We start from the raw sequence: 16,351 nt of genomic DNA on the forward strand, positions 1-16,351 counted from the left end.
TTTGGGTACCTTATTGCATCTAGGGACAAATTGATACAGTTTAAAATACTACATAGGGCATATCAAACCTCTGCCAGGTTTTCTAAATTCGACCCGAACAACCCAGAGACGTGCTGGAGATGTGGGACACCAGATGCAGATTTAGATCATATTATGTGGTCATGCCCTAAGGTGGCACCTCTCTGGAAAGACATATGTGCATGCATTACTAAGTTAACAAAAAAAATATCCCCTGTGACCCATATTACTGTTTGCTGGGAGATACTACGAAGCTAGCTAATACACGGGCTGAGAGAACACTCTTAGGCCTCTTGCTCTATTACTATCGCAAAGCAATAATCCTAAATTGGAAAAAGAAAGCTCCACCAACAGTACAATACTGGAAGAAACTAATAAATGACTCCCTCCAACTATATAAGGCAGCGTACTTAGCTAGAGGGTGCCCCCCAAAATTTTAAAAAGTATGGAAAACCTGGACCAATAGTAAAGATACAAACTAAAAAAAAAATTTAATGAGTCAAAAACAGGTATAATCCTCTTCAGTATAGGGAGAAACCAAAACAGCCATATTTCTCTGGAAAAGGTTGAAATATATTGTTAAATACTCTGATATTATTCAATGAACAATGCACCTGCAGTGTAAACTATATAACATGTGTGGTTTGTGGGAATGGGGAGGGACGGGGGGGGGGGGGGGGGGGGCAAGGATGCGGTTGTGGGCTGCTCCTACTGGTAGTGTGACATGTGTAACTTGTTCTGTGTCTTGGTGTAATGTTCTTTTGCTGAGGCTATCCTTGTATGGCCCTCGGCAATGTTTGTATAAAGTTTTTTTTTTTGATGTTCATAAAATTAAAATAAACAGAATTTATAAAAAAAAAATAGTGAGGCGATGGCTGATAGAGAATGAACATACAATCTGCGCAATGAAGATTCTGTTTATTTCATCTAATATATGCATATGAGGATTCCGGCCAGGAAGCGTTGTTGAATAAGTCCATCGCCGGAGATAACATATATGTAAAGTGTGTGGTGCTGTCTGTGGGTCAGGGCAGCTACCGCAAAAGTTGAGAGTGGTCCTTGAAGAGGCACTTAAGCCAACTAAAAAAAATGACTTTTACTCACCTGGGGCTTCCCACAGCCCCCTGCAGCTGTGCGGTGCCCTCGCAGCCTCGCTCCGATCCTCCTGGATCAAACGGCGACCACTTCCGGTTTCGCCGTCAGGACCCGACAGGCTGGGAACGCGAGTGATTCTTCGCGTTCCCAGCCACAATAGCTCCCTCTATGTTGCTATAGCAGCATAGAGGGCTGCTATAGCAACATAGAGGGCGCTATTGTGGCTGGGAACGCGAAGAATCACTCGCGTTCCCAGCCTGTCGGGTCCTGACGGCGAAACCGGAAGTGGTCACCGTCAGGTCCAGGAGGATCGGAGCGAGGCTGCGAGGGCACCGCACAGCTGCAGAGGGCTGAGAGAAGCCCCAGGTGAGTAAAACTCATTTTTTTTAGTTGGCTTAAGGTTCACTTTAAAGCCCAAACGAAACATTTTTTTAATTCAAAATATTTAGTTGCACCACTCTGACAAATACAAAGATAAATAAACACTCCTTGAAGCCTATGAGCATTTCAGTGCATTCACCCTTCTCTTACCATAATTAGGATTATACAGGTGGCAGCCATTAGCAATTCCTCATTTGCCGGACACCACCTGTTCCACCAGTTTGCCGGATTCTGTCCGGCAATATGAAAGGAAGGGAGGGGTTCCTCCAATAAATGTAAAATATTTTATATTTGTCATCATGCAGCTGAAAAAAGGCTGCTATTTATTATTATAATTTAGAAAATAGATTTTATTTCTGAAATCTTGTATTTTTAATTTGGGTCCACTTTAAGGGCGGTGGAACACAGTGAATGAGGTGTTGTTTGCTACATCCACACAAGGATTTCTCTCATAGTGGCAGGGATACTCTATCTTGTATATAAGTACAGCATGCTACGCAATGAAGTGTTCTATGTTTTCTTTGAGGTAGATTTCGATTAAGAGCCTGTCTTAGAAGACCACACCTGGTTTGATGAATCATTGACTTTTATGATCTCATGTGTTTGAATGCAGGAGAGATTTAGAATTGAGAGGCAGCACAATATTTGAATTGTAATTTTTATATGAACGTTTCCTGTGGCATTTTATATATTGCAGCATACCTTATTAAGGTGGCCATACACTGGTCGATTTGCCATCAGATTCAACCAACAGATAGATCCCTCTCTGATCGAATCTGATCAGAGAGGGATCGTATAACCACCTTTACTGAACAGATTGTGAACCGATTTCAGCCTGGAACCGTTCACAATCTGGGGTGGTGGTGCCGCCGCTCCCCCCCCCCCACTCCGCATACATTACCTGCTCCGCCGGCGCGACTCCCCAGGTCTCTGCTGTCTTCTTCTCCGCTTTGGTCTGGTCTCCGGCATGCTTCACTTCTTCCTGCCCGGCAGGAAGTTTAAACAGTAGAGCGCCGGGCATGCCGGAGACCAGACCAGAGCGGAGAAGACAGCAGTGACAGCGGGGACTTGCGCCGGCCTGAACAGGTAATGTATACCTGCTGTATTGCGTCGGTCGTCGGGCATTCGAACGACGCTATCGACGCACTCCCGACCCGCCGGCGATCGTGAAAAATCTTCCGCACGGACGGATCGTCGGGGAATCGACGGGAACGATCGATTTCGGACGGAAATCGATCATTCTGTCAACGGTGTGCGTGGCGATTTCACAGCCGATTCGATCACTGTGATCACGGGAAAATCGTTAGGTGTATGGGCCCCTTTAGATGTATAGTAGATAGGATTGGGGAGCGCTTCACTTATACCTGATTTTATATGCATCTTACTAGTTACTCTCAAGAATTCACAACTTTTTTCTTCCAATTTCTGTGGAGTTTTTGTGGTCTCACTATTTTTTTTTTCCTGTTTCGGTCGTTGTTTCTATATCCAGAGGTGTGGAGCTTCTATGGGTGCAAAATTTTCACCCTCGCTTGCCAAACTCTATATAGGGTGGTAAGAGGAACTCCACATAGTTGGAGATGGAAACCCATTTAGCGACCATATCATTTGGTACAGCTGCTACATTGACGATACAGTGGCTTGCAAAAGTATTCGGCCCCCTTGAAGTTTTCCACATTTTGTCACATTACTGCCACAAACATGAATCAATTTTATTGGAATTTCACATGAAAGACCAATACAAAGTGGTGTACATGTTGAGAAGTGGAACAAAAATCATACATGATTCCAAACATTTTTTTTTACAAATAAATAACTGCAAAGAGGGGTGTGCATAATTATTCAGCCCCCCTTTGGTCTGAGTGCAGTCAGTTGCCCATATACATTGCCTGATGAGTGCTAATGACTAAATAGAGTGCACCTGTGTGTAATCTAATGTCAGTACAAATACAGCTGCTCTGTGACGGCCTCAGAGGTTGTCTAAGAGAATATTGGGAGCAACAACACCATGAAGTCCAAAGAACACACCAAAACGCTATGTGTGGCGGAAAACGAACACTGCACATCACTCTGAACACATGATCCCCACGGTCAAATATGGTGAGTTGATGGGAAGATGGACGGAGCCAAATACAGGGCAATCTTGGAAGAAAACCTCTTGGAGTCTGCAAAAGACTTGAGACTGGGGTGGAGGTTCACCTTCCAGCAGGACAACAACCCTAAACATAAAGCCAGGGCAACAATGGAATGGTTTAAAACAAAACTTATCCAAGTGTTAGAATGGCCCAGCCAAAGTCCAGATCTAAATCCAATCGAGAATCTGTGGCAAGATCTGAAAATTGCTGTTCACAAACGCTGTCCATCTAATCTGACTGAGCTGGAGCTGTTTTGCAAAGAACAATGGGAAAGGATTTCAGTCTCTAGATGTGCAAAGCTGGTAGAGACATACCTTAAAAAACGGGCAGCTGTAATTGCAGCAAAAGGTGGTTCTACAAAGTATTGACTCAGGGGGCTGAATAATTATGCACACCCCACTTTACAGCTATTTATTTGTAAAAAAATGTTTGGAATCATGTATGATTTTTGTTCCACTTCTCTCGTGTACACCACTTTGTATTGGTCTTTCATGTGGAATTCCAATAAAATTGATTCATGTTTGTGGCAGTAATGTGACAAAATGTGGAAAACTTCAGGGGGGCCGAATACTTTTGCAAGCCACTGTATATTGCTTATTTCGGGAGGAACAACCTTTGTGTTGGATGCTTTTTTCTGCCACGTCAATAATGAACACAATAATTTATCATTCACCATAGATTCTTCTGCTTAGAAAAACATACATTTTTTGGAGTGGGTGGAGTGTGGGAGATGAGGGTTCTGGGTGGGTGGATAGACAGATTAGAGCGCTAAGTGGGTAGGTAGAGGCAGATGAGGGTGCTGGGTGGGGAAACGGAGATGAGGTGGGTGAATAGAGACCCATGAGGGTGCTGAGTAGGTTCTGAGAGGCAGATAAGGGTGCTGGGTGGGTGGGGAGAGGCAGATTAGGGTACTGGGGTGGAGAGGCAGATAAAGGTACTGGGTAAGATCTGAGAGGCAAATAAGGGTGCTGGGTGGGTGGGGTGTGGGAGATGAGGGTGCTGGGTGGGTAGAGGCAGATGAGGGTGCTGGGTGGCTGGGTGGGAAGTGGTAGATGAGGGTGCTGGGAGGGTGGGGAGTGGCAGATGAGGGTTCTGGGTGGGTAAGGAGAGGCAGATGAGGGTGATGGGTGGGTGGATAGAGACAGATGAGGATGCTACATGGGTGGATAGAGACAGAAGAGGGTGTTTGGTGGGTAGATAGAGGCAAATGGGGGTGCTGGGCAGGGAGAGGTACATGCGGTTGCTCTGTAGGGAGGGGCAGAAGAGGTTGCAGGGTGGCTGAGGAAAGGCAGATGAGGGTGCTGGGTGGGTAGAGGCAAATGAAGGTGCTGGCTGGGTGGGTGGGTAGATGCAGATTAGGGTGTGTCCATAAAGTACCTGCAGACACACCCACCCAGCCAGCACCTTCAGCAAGGGTTATCCAAGAAACAAGGCAGAGGTCAGTCCAGGCAGCGGGCAAGCGTTATCCAGGAAACAAGGCAAGAGTTACCCACAGCAGACAAGAATCTTTAATGCAAGCCAAAGGTCAAGATCCAGTAATATCAATAAGTGAATGCGCACCCACCAACTAGGCAAAGCTATGCTTAGCATTGGCGATGACTGGGAGCACTCTGCAGGTTTAATACAACTTTCAGCCAATCAGTGGCCGGCCACGTGCCGCACATCCAATCACACAGCGTTCAGCCTATCTAGGTGTCAGCTGTAACGTCAGCTGACACCGTGCTGTCAGCTGACTATTGCTTACATTTGCGGAGGGCGTATTGCGAACGCGTCCTCCACCTATCATAATGTGCAGTTTGTGTATCAGCAATGACATCATCAGCGGAGAACAAGCGCCGAGACCCGGAAGCGACGGATTTCACCCGGGTCACGGCAGAAACTTCACCAAGAGCAGGCAGGTTCCTTATACCAGCTCTTTTTTCCCAATTAAGTTTCCCTTTAATGTCCTTCCTGTAATGTGGATGCAAAAACTGTATTCCATATTTCAGATGTTGCCTTATGAGAGTGTTAAACAGGGGAACTCCTTCTCCAAATTAAATGTCCCCATCTTTGCTTCTGTGCCGGGAATGCACCATACAATGTTAAAGCAGATAGATGGTTCGATAGCTAATTTCCGACATGTCTAATTTTATTTTCAATCGTTTTTGTGATTCATTTATCATAGAAGTGAATGGAAATTGATAAGAAAAGATAAGAAAATTGTTTAAAAATAAGATCGAGCAGTAAATTGACTGAAAAATCTCATCATGTATTCCCAGCATTAGTCCATTATCCAGTTCCTTAGCCATGTACACATAATCTTTCCCTGTCCCTGCCCTCTCAATTTCTGAATGAGGCTGCAAAGTCCAAGTATATTACATCTACATCCACAACTTTCCCAATATCCACGTTGGCATCTAGCACCTTATAAAATCTGATCAGGTTAGTCAAACAAGACCTGTCCTTAGTAAATCCATATTTATTCTGAGGACTGATCTTAAGATTGCAAATATACATTTTCACAGATTTGAAATTTTGCTTTCAAATAATAGAAAAATGTGGGCTTTAACCACTTTACCCCCGCCCGTACGCATTTCTCTGTCCCTTTTTCCATCCTTTAACCCCCAGGGATGGAGAAATGCGTACTTTCCGCGCTCCCGCCGCTGCCCGCGCTCCCGCTCGCACTAGCGCGCACTCCCGCTAGTAAACACGCCACCGGCCGCTCGCCCGGAGATCATTGAACGGGAAAATTTAATCCCGTTCATTGATCTAAGCCCCGCAATGGTCCGCTGCTTATCCGATAAGCAGCGCGATCATTGTGAAAAAAACAAACACTCACAGCCTCCTAGTACTTCCTGCGAGCGTCCGGAAGGACGCTTGCAGGTCGCAATAAACAAAAAGTTACTGTTGCCATCTTGTGGCCAAATTGTAAAACTACACCCTAAAGGATTTTTCACATACAATTACATTAGTTTTACCCAAAAAATTAACTCCTTACCTCCCACACTCCCCAATTTTTTTTGTGTAATAATAAAAAAAAAATTACAATTAAAAAAAAAATACATAAATAGTTATCTTAAGGACTGAACTTTTTAAATATTTATGTCAAGAGTGTATAACACTGTTACTTTATAAACTGTGGGCTTGTAATTAGGGATGGACTCAAAACTGAAAAAAATGCACCTTTATTTCCAAATAAAATATTGGCGCCAAACATTGTGATAGGGACATAATTTAAACGGTTTTATAACCGAGACAAATGGGCAAATACATTTCATGGGTTTTAATTACAGTAGCATGCATTTTTTGAAAACTATAAAGGCCGAAAACTGAAAAATAATAAATTTTTCCCCACATTTTTCCTATTTTCCCATTAAAACACATTTAGAATAAAATAATTCTTGGCATAATGTCCCACCTAAAGAAAGCCTAATTGGTGGCGAAAAAAACAAGATATAATTCATTTTATTGTGATAAGTAATGATAAAGTTATAGACGAATGAATGGAAGGATCGCTGAAAGGTGAAAATTGCTCTGGTTGTCAAGGGGTAAAACCCCTCAGTTGGGAAGTGGTTAAGCAAGTCCATTTTTACTGTCCCACTTGAAAGAGAGGAAAGAAAAAAAAAAAGATAAAGCTGTTTGTCAATGACCGGACTTAATGTTGATGTAACTGTTAAATGTTGTATGCAAATGTAAGCAACATGAAAATGGATCAATTATAAATATACAGCAGTAGCAATCAATTGACCTATTTTCAAGCTGTTTACATTTACATTAAATTAGTATTACAATGTATACCATTAAAGTGAACCTCCAGACTAAAAAAGTTCTCAGCGGCACTTAAAAGGCTTTAACAGTTTCACAGCATCAGAGCTTTGTTTTTCTTACCCAAGGCTCACTTTTAGCTGCACAGAATAAAACTGCCCGGGCATCTTTCCCCTGATGCTGTGCAAAGCATGATGGGATTTCTGATGATGTTGTTCTCATTCTGCTGTTATGGCACACATTTTTTTTTTTTTAATTTTGAATTTGAGATTTGAAGCCTTTGCACGTGCAGCTGGGAGGGGTGATCAGAACACAGGAAAGTTGGAACTGTGCCTTATGCTCCCTGTCACCTCCCTTCAACCAAAAAGGTGGCTGTCCCCATGAAATCACAAACATTTGCCTGTTCTTTTAAATTTTAATGAACCTAACTAATGTAACTTAATGACAGTATGTTTGTTTAGGCTGAAGTTCCCCTTTAAGGAATATTTGGCATGTCATTGACTTTTGCTGTTTTGCTTTTCTACAGTTTTTTCTTCACCCTGTCCAATGTTTCCACCCCTATCATGTATAGATTATAAGCTTGAAAAGGCAACCCCTTTCCCAATTGATTCTTGTATATGACATGCTGCTTCTAGAAACAAACAAGCAGTATGTGCTTATATTGTTGCCTGTTTCTATTGTAATCTGCATTAGGTATAAGTACACTATAAATAAGAGGTATGACAGGAAATGTGAGGAAGAGAAAAAAAAATAGATTGAAAAACACGTGTGCACACATACGCTTGCACACGCGCGGGCGCGCGCGCACACACACACACCTACAGACTGAAAACAAAAACTGACATTCTCCCAGAAACTATATTTGGGTTACTTTGGGATGTCAGTTTTTCTTTTAAGTGATGTTGTCATTGAATTACAATATTATACTTCTGGACGATAATAGCTTTTGACAAATGTGTCTCTTGTGTATTTTAGATGGAGATTTTATTGAATCTGGAATTGTAATAAAAAGCAGTGGATCTGCAGCCTTAGTGACTGCTGTAAGTGATCGTAAAAGGAGGAGTTTACCAAAGGTTCCAAAAGATGAAACAAATATGCATGTTGCTCTAGGTAAACAAAGGTCTGATTTTGGAGAAAAACAAGATACCGAGTTGCAGGAGAAAGAATCTTATTCTCTTTCAGGTAAGAAGAAAAATATTTCTAGAAGTAAGCAAGCAAAACTTACATTTTAATAGTTTAGCAGAAAAATTGGAATTTGAATATTCATAAATGATAATTATTTTTAGGAAAAGATACTTCTAAGAAAGATGTCTTACTCTTTGAAAACACAGTAAAGAAGAAAGTGAAAGACAAAGCAGAGTACAGAGAGCCTAAAGATCGACTGGCATCTTCTAAATTATCTAGTCAGTCCTCTGTTGTCCACCCAAGTGATTCATTCATTCCAAATGCTAGCAAGGAACCAAAAACTACTGAAACGTCTCAGAAGATAGCTGGTCACAAAGCTGATACTGTTCAAAGTGTTGAAACTGACAAGAAGGAGACAGCAAAGCCACTTGTGAGACAAGGCAGTTTCACTATTGACAAACCTAGCTCAAATGTGCCTATAGAGCTAATCCCACACATCAATAAACAACCTGTGCTATCACCTACCTTACTCTTTACATCGTTGACTAATGCAAGGGGAAGAAGTGACTCCGTAGACACAGATTCCAGCATGGATACTACTCTGCTTCTAAAAGATACAGAAACAGTCATGGCTTTCCTTGAGGCTAAGCTCCGTGATGATAGCAGAACTGATGAGGATATTAAGACTCCTAGCTACACACAAGAAAATTCTATATCCCCAGAGTCTGATGTTGATACCGCAAGTACTGTAAGTTTTGCTGCTAATGATACAGATAAAAAATGTCCCCTGAAACGTAAAACCCTTAGCAGTTTACACAAAGATAAAGCCTCAACTTTTTCTCCTTCAAAAGAGTCCCCTAGTTCTGTGGCAACTATGAACCGAACTGAGAGAAAAAGTAAAAGTCATGTCAAAGATGTTGGAAATAAAACTGATTTGCAGAAAGTTATTCGAACAGGTACAAGGATTAGGCAATCATCTCTTGATCTGACAGATGATGATCAAACTTCTAGCTTACTTTGTTCAGCTGTATCAGACATTTTATCCTCCGATCAAGAAACATATTCTGGAAAGTCACACTCCAAAGCTCAGTTTGCCATTGGGGATGACAAGTTTACTGCTATAAAAACTATTGCGGCTCACAAGCCAGTTACTCTGCCAAGGCCGCGCCCAACAAGGACTTCACTGTTGCGTAGATCACGGCTTGGGGAAACGTCAGACACAGAGGTTGGAGATACTGATAGAGCATCTGTTGCCTCTGAGGTATCAACAACAAGTTCAACATCAAAACAGCCTGCTTGTAAAAAAACACTTTCTAGAATAGATATGCTTGCACAACCACGTAGAGCAAGGCTTGGTTCTTTGTCTGCACGAAGTGACTCAGAAGCAACAGTAACAAGAAGTTCTGGATCTTCACGTACTTCAGAGTATGCCGTTAGAAGTGGAGTTAAAATTACACCAACACCTGATGGCAGAAGTTCCCCAAGAGCAAGAGCGAATAGCATTTCTCGTCTTTCAGATACTAAGGCAAAGGCATTTACATCACCTCACACATCGCCTGCTGGTGAGTTTTTAAATATTATGCTTTTCATTAATCTTATTAATGTTTAATAAGTCAATGAAGTAAAGCAGAACCTTGAGAAAAATATTTTTACTTAGCAGGCCATCCATTCATACATCAGGTAAATTTAGATACTGTCAATTATATATAAAACTGTCTCTTAGAGGACCTCCTAATTTAATCCCTCCCATAGTCAGTCATAAGGCTTGTACACACATGTGACGGAAGGCAACGACGGGTCCGTCGTCAGCTCCCCCTGGGCGGGTTTTCAGCAGACAGAACAGCGTGTGTACAGTCTGTCGGTGGACTGATAAGGCTGTTTCTGAGCGATCCGAGCAAGGAAATGAGATATGGAGGGGGGGGGGGGGGGGGAGGGGAGAGAGATAGGACCGCAATAATGGCTGGGGATGGGATGGTAGAGGCAGATGGGGAGAGAAGCAAGACCACCCCTCCCCCACTGCTGATGTCAGGTATGGGGGGGATTGAGGTGTAGGCCACCATAGGAGAGGTTAGCAGTACAGTCAGAAGAGGGGAATCATGTCGCCTTGAGTGCAAGAAAGGTTAGGGAATTGGGGAGGAATAGCTCTCTTCAGCAGTGTAAGCCACTATGAGCAGGTCTCACAGCTTTGTATCTTAGGCTGCAAACCTAACAACTGAAGGAACTTGACATAGTGTAAAACCGGATCATTTATTTAAAAAGTTAAAAGTAGTGCACTCACATTTCCTCAATAAAAACACACATATCAAAAAGATACATCCAGCATGTCGACTTGCCCACGCCTGTAGCTCAGCCCAACGCATTTCGTACCTCTGTACTCATCAGGGGCTGGGGAAATTACTTGGGATAAGCATAAGTGAGATTGCTGTCTTATAACTTGGGCAGCAAGCAATAAGGTGAGAGGCCACTGGTGATGGTGTGATAGACTGACACACAGGAGGAGGCTAATTGAGATCGTGGGTTTACGCTTTTATTGCTGTCTGTTATTTGGCAGTCAGGATAAATAGTGAGACCCTGTCCTTGGTTTAAGCATTTGGGAGTGTCTGCTTCACTATTCTGGCTATTTGGAAGGAGTGTTCACTATTGAGGCTTTTATTGCTGTCTGTGATCTGGCAGCTATAACACATGGTGAGGGCTTATGAAAACAGAGCTCTTGGTGCATACACAAGTGAATGCATGGCACTTGGGAGTTTTTGAATAAGTGCAAGTTCACCAAAACAGTATTATGCTATGTTTGTTTTTTCTTTTTTCCTTTATGAGTGATATTAATATGGAAAGTGGAGGGGATACATGAGAGTGCAGGATTACGTGGAGAAATTGGACTATACACTATATGCTTGGTGATTGATTTTGAGACCCATGGACACGTTAAGTGACAGACTGAGTTACTGATTGTATTGTTTATTGATATTGTGTTAACAGTGAGTGAGCGCACTTCTACATTGGGTTGATGGTGAAGTCCTAGCCTTCGACAATCGGTGAATGGGGTGTGCGGTCGGTGGTGTTGCCGACTGAGAACAGCTGTGAAAGAAATAAAACTGCAGACCAGGGTCATTTGTGGGAAGTGTTTCATTTATTTCCCATAGCAACTAGTGATATTTCTTGATTGTTTTTATATTTGTTTGTTTGTTTGTTTTTTTTACAGAAAATTGTTATTGATCTTTTCTCAAAGAAAGAAACAATAATACCCAGGGTAACATAATGTCATTACAACGAGCAATGGGTACAGCAACAGGTTCATAATTCAAGAGCATGACAAAAAAAACAAAAAAAAACCCACAGAAAAAAAAACTGCATTGATAACAATAGCCAAATGATAGTGCCCATATGCATCATCAGACAATGGCAGTGGTTCCGGTAATTTTTTATTGTACCATAACAGAGCACTAGGTGATACCTGCTTACCAGGAGATATCACTATTTTACCTACCTTCATATGCAGTATATCCTAGCTGTGAAGTCAAAAACATGCAGACCACCCTGATCAATGGACACCCCAGATCTATGAATGGCATTGTAAAGGGCTTCATAGGAGGTTGCTATATCAGTCTCCATTTTAAGACAAGAATATAGTCAATTACTCCCAAACCATAGCTGATTGGGGCCAGTTGTGCTTCAATAGAGTATAGAAAAAAAAGGTCAGGCCCTGCCACCTTTATCAACTGGCAATATCAATGTGGAAATAGATATCGCAGGTTGGGAACCAGACCAGATTTATACTCTGGATATACTCTGAATATTAATCAACGTGTTTAAAAAAAGATTGTGGGGCCCATCTCTCTGCTTAAAGGACCACTATTGCAAAATCTATAAAAAATAAAACTAAAAATGACTCGCACTTAACGCGGACCCAAACTAAACATTTTTTTTAATACAAAATATTTGCTTGCACCACTCTGACACATACAAAGATGAATAAACACTCCTTCAAGCCTATGAGCATTTCAGTGCATGGTTTTCACCCTTTTCTTTTCCTAACTAGGGTTATACAGGTGGTAGCCATAAGCAATTCCTCCTTTGCCGGACACCACCTACGCCAGCATTTTGGCGGATTCTGTCCCAGCAATAGGAAAGGTAGGGAGGGGTTCTCCAATAAATGTAAAATATTTTATATTTGTCATCATTCAGCTAAAAAAAAGGCTGCCATTTATTATTATAATTTAGAAAATAGATTTTATTTCTGAAATCTTGTATTTTTAATTTTGGTCCACTTTAAGAGAAATGTAGTAGAAGGGTTAGTAAAATGGTTTAAAATAAATCACCCTTTTGTTTCCACATACATGACAGCCTGCATAAGAAGGGCTCTTAGGGCCCTTTTCCACTAGCAATCGCTAGCGTTCACGCTGAACGCTAGCGATTGCTGAATCGCAATTAGCGGCGATTCCCCGACGTTCGCGGCCGCGATTTTGCTATGCTATGCACTGCATAGCAAAATCGCGGCAAAAGTCGCTCCGCGGCGCAATCGCGATCAAGTAAAAAACGAATCGCGGTAGTGGAAATTACCTACCGCGATTCCTATGTTAGAAAGCAAACCGTAGCGATTGTAAAATCGCTAGCGGTTTGCGTTTTTGCGATTCAGCCAGCGCTGGTGGAAACGGGCCCTTACTGATGGCTAATGGCAGAGTTTATTACAGGCTGGGGGGGGGGGGGAAGGGAGCAACAACATCCTTTATGGCCCATACTCACGGGCTACAAATGTCGCCCGTGAGTATGGGCCGTTTAACGGGCGCGCACCCCGAACTGTCGCCCGTCGCTGATGAACATTTCAATCGCCTGGCGACAGTCGCCGCCGCAGCTGTCGCTAGTCCGCGTGAGTACGCGGACTAGCGACAGCAACCTCCATTGAGGTATGCAGAGCTTCCGGCGGGGGGAGGAGGAACGTCGGCGACAGCTTCCGTCGAGCCGCTGGTCCCTCTTCCGCGTGTGTACGCGGAGGGACCTGGCGAGAAGCTGTCGCCGGCCTGTCGCCTGCATGCTCACGTGTGCTGGCGACAGGCCACTTTTGATGCCCGTGAGTATGGGCCATTAGAAGCAAAACACTATTCCCCTCAAGGTGACAGACCTTTGGAGCATCCCAGTGGAATTTCTGCAAGGCAATAAAACTGACAACTTGATTGTAGTCACGCAAAGACTTTGTAGCTCAAGGACCCCTCCCCTGTTTTACACAGGCACAGCCAAGGACAACCTAATTACACAGAGAGCAGGACAGCTGATGCATCTTCATTTAGCACTTGCAATTCATTCATGTCCTTGTGTCTCAAATTATCCATAGTTTCTCCTCGACATCTTCAGATATAGCTCCCAACATAAATGTACATGTAAATTTGTTGGAAAATGTATCCACCACAAAAGGAATTATCTCGATTTGGTATAATAACTTGTTAACAGACATGGACAAAACCCTACTTATGCCTGGGCTAATGATCTCCAAACAGAAATCACACCTACGGCACTAAAAAGATCTTTATCACATTATTATTAAATAGTGTAGCTCCCACTGGGAACACCACCAAACAAGTCTCTAGGTGGTATTTGACTCCTCGTAAATTAGTCTCTTTCTCACCCAAGGGCTCCCCTATTTGTTGGAAATGCCTAAATCAAATTGGCACATTGCTCCATATGTTATGGGACTGTCCAGAGGTCAAGATATGAGGAAAAGTAGAAGGTATACTGTGCATCTTAATAAGTCCACAGTTTAAAACAATTCCCTCACTCGCATTATTGTTAATAGGACTAGATGAAATCAATACGAATTTACAACCACTCACATCACTAAGTGCATCCTCTCTAATCACTTCCCATTGGAAATCAACAGAAGAATTAGCATTCAAATACATACAAGCAATGGTTAGTAGCAATTTAAAACTAGAACATTCTGCCTGCTCAGTAAGCCAGCAGTAATTCAGTAGGAGACCTTTGGCAAGTCTACCTTACACTGCTACTGCCAATAGAGCGCGCCCTAGTGGCTGCAGCTCTGCTCTGGCGCTTTGAGTCCGCAAGGAGAAAAGCGCAATATAAATGTTATTTGTCTTGTCTATAAGGAATAGACTAAGGCTAGAGTGCTCCTCCTATTTGCTACCGATATTTTGGTGGGATATCTGTCATCAACATAAACAATAACTCTTCCACTAAAGATATTAAACTATTACACCCAAACTTACCAGGGAAGATGCAATCCCACTCTCCTCAAACAATTCATATAATCTCTTATAATAAAACACACAAGGGCCCGTGAGCACTCTAGATTGAGCTTAGATTTGACAAACAATGTCATCTGCTGATATGAGAGGACCAATGATGGCTGTTTTGGTCTTCTCAATATATTGCTCGCACCCTCATTCTGTTCTGCCTTGAGTGGACAAGTAAAAGAACAGAAGAGAGGATACAACCATTTCCAAATATTTTCCCACACTATACACCATTCAGTTTCCTTTCAATCACTAGTAGTGATGTCGCGAACCTCATATTTTCAGTTCGCAAACCCTGTTCGCGAAGTTCCACGGAAGGTTCGGTTCGCGCAAAAGTTCGCAAACCGCAATAGACTTCAATGGGGAGGCGAATGGAGAGGGGACCTTTGAAAAATAGAAAAAATTATGTTGGCCACAAAAGTGATAGAAAACATGTTTCAAGGGGTCTAACACCTGGAGGGGGGCATGGCGGAGTGGGATACACGCCAAAAGTCCCGGGGAAAAATCTGGATTTCACGCAAAGCAGTGTTTTAAGGGTAGAAATCACATTGAATGCTAAATTGCTGGCCTAAAGTGCTTTCAAACATCTTGCATGTGTATACATCAATCAGGGAGTGTAATTAGAGTACTGCTTCACACTGACACACCAAACTCACTGTGTAACGCACCGCAAACAGCTGTTTGCGTAGTGACAGCCATGCTGGATTGGTGCGCAACATGGCCAGAGTGCAGGCCGTGGTGGTTTTCCAGGCCATATGGGCTGTGGTAGCTCAATGATAGAAAGAACAACAGTGACTGTCCAGCTGATCAAATTTGGTCTGACCACAATGAAGCAACAACCTTATTATCTTTGGTGTGCCACAACCACCCGAGACACTCGTATAGCCGGCGGTCATTGCTTCATTGTGATACGCAAGCCCCTTCACCGCGGCAAGATAATGATCACGAAGCGGGATGGGCACATGTACATGCCTTTTGTTTTTTTGTTGCAGCCGCCCGCAGTGCAGCCAGAAAAATTAGGCAGGCATGTACACGCACCAGAAAAATTAGTATTGCGGCCGCTGCTAGCAGCGGCCTTAAAAATTCAGGAATCCGCCTAGAGTCCTGGACCATGTTAGTGGTGGCGGAGAAGGCAAGCGGCCTGCAGGCAGAGATGCTGTGTGTGGGGACTGACTTAGTCTTCGGTCGTGCAGTAGCCCTCCGGGAACCATGCCTCATTCATTTTGATAAGGGTCAGGTACTGAACACTGTCGTGACTTAGGCGACTTCTCTTCTCAGTGACAATGCTTCCAGCTGCACTGAAGGTCCTTTCTGACAGGACGCTTGCGGCAGAGCAAGAGAGAAGTTGGATGGCAAATTGGGACAGCTCTGGCCACAGGTCAAGCCTGCACAACCAGTAGTTCAAGAGTTCATCATCGCTGCTCGCAGTGTCTACATCCACACTCAAGGCCAGGTAGTCGGCTACCTGCCGGTCCAGGCGTTGGTGGAGAGTGGATCTGGGAAGGGCTATGGCGAGGAGTTGGACTAAAGAATGTCCCCATGTTTGACATCACCCTGAGATCGCTGGAGTGTCCTGTCCTTGCCTGCGTGGACTTGGGAGGAGGAGGATTA

At 43.2% G+C, this 16,351-nt stretch overlaps 1 protein-coding gene across 4 annotated transcripts in view; it reads left to right on the forward strand.

Annotated features, from left to right (window-relative positions):
• The window catches only part of CEP170 (centrosomal protein 170), a 771,544-nt gene that overhangs the window by 483,809 nt on the left and 271,384 nt on the right, over positions 1 to 16,351 (forward strand). For all 4 annotated transcript variants that reach the window (XM_068231897.1, XM_068231898.1, XM_068231899.1 and 1 more), the window contains 2 exons: positions 8,346 to 8,552; positions 8,657 to 10,057. In XM_068231897.1, the coding sequence (XP_068087998.1) occupies positions 8,346 to 8,552; positions 8,657 to 10,057 (1,608 nt within the window). The remainder of the gene's footprint in view (positions 1 to 8,345; positions 8,553 to 8,656; positions 10,058 to 16,351) is intronic.

Source organism: Hyperolius riggenbachi, chromosome 4 (genome assembly GCF_040937935.1).
Source record: "Hyperolius riggenbachi isolate aHypRig1 chromosome 4, aHypRig1.pri, whole genome shotgun sequence".
Lineage (NCBI taxonomy): Eukaryota > Metazoa > Chordata > Amphibia > Anura > Hyperoliidae > Hyperolius > Hyperolius riggenbachi.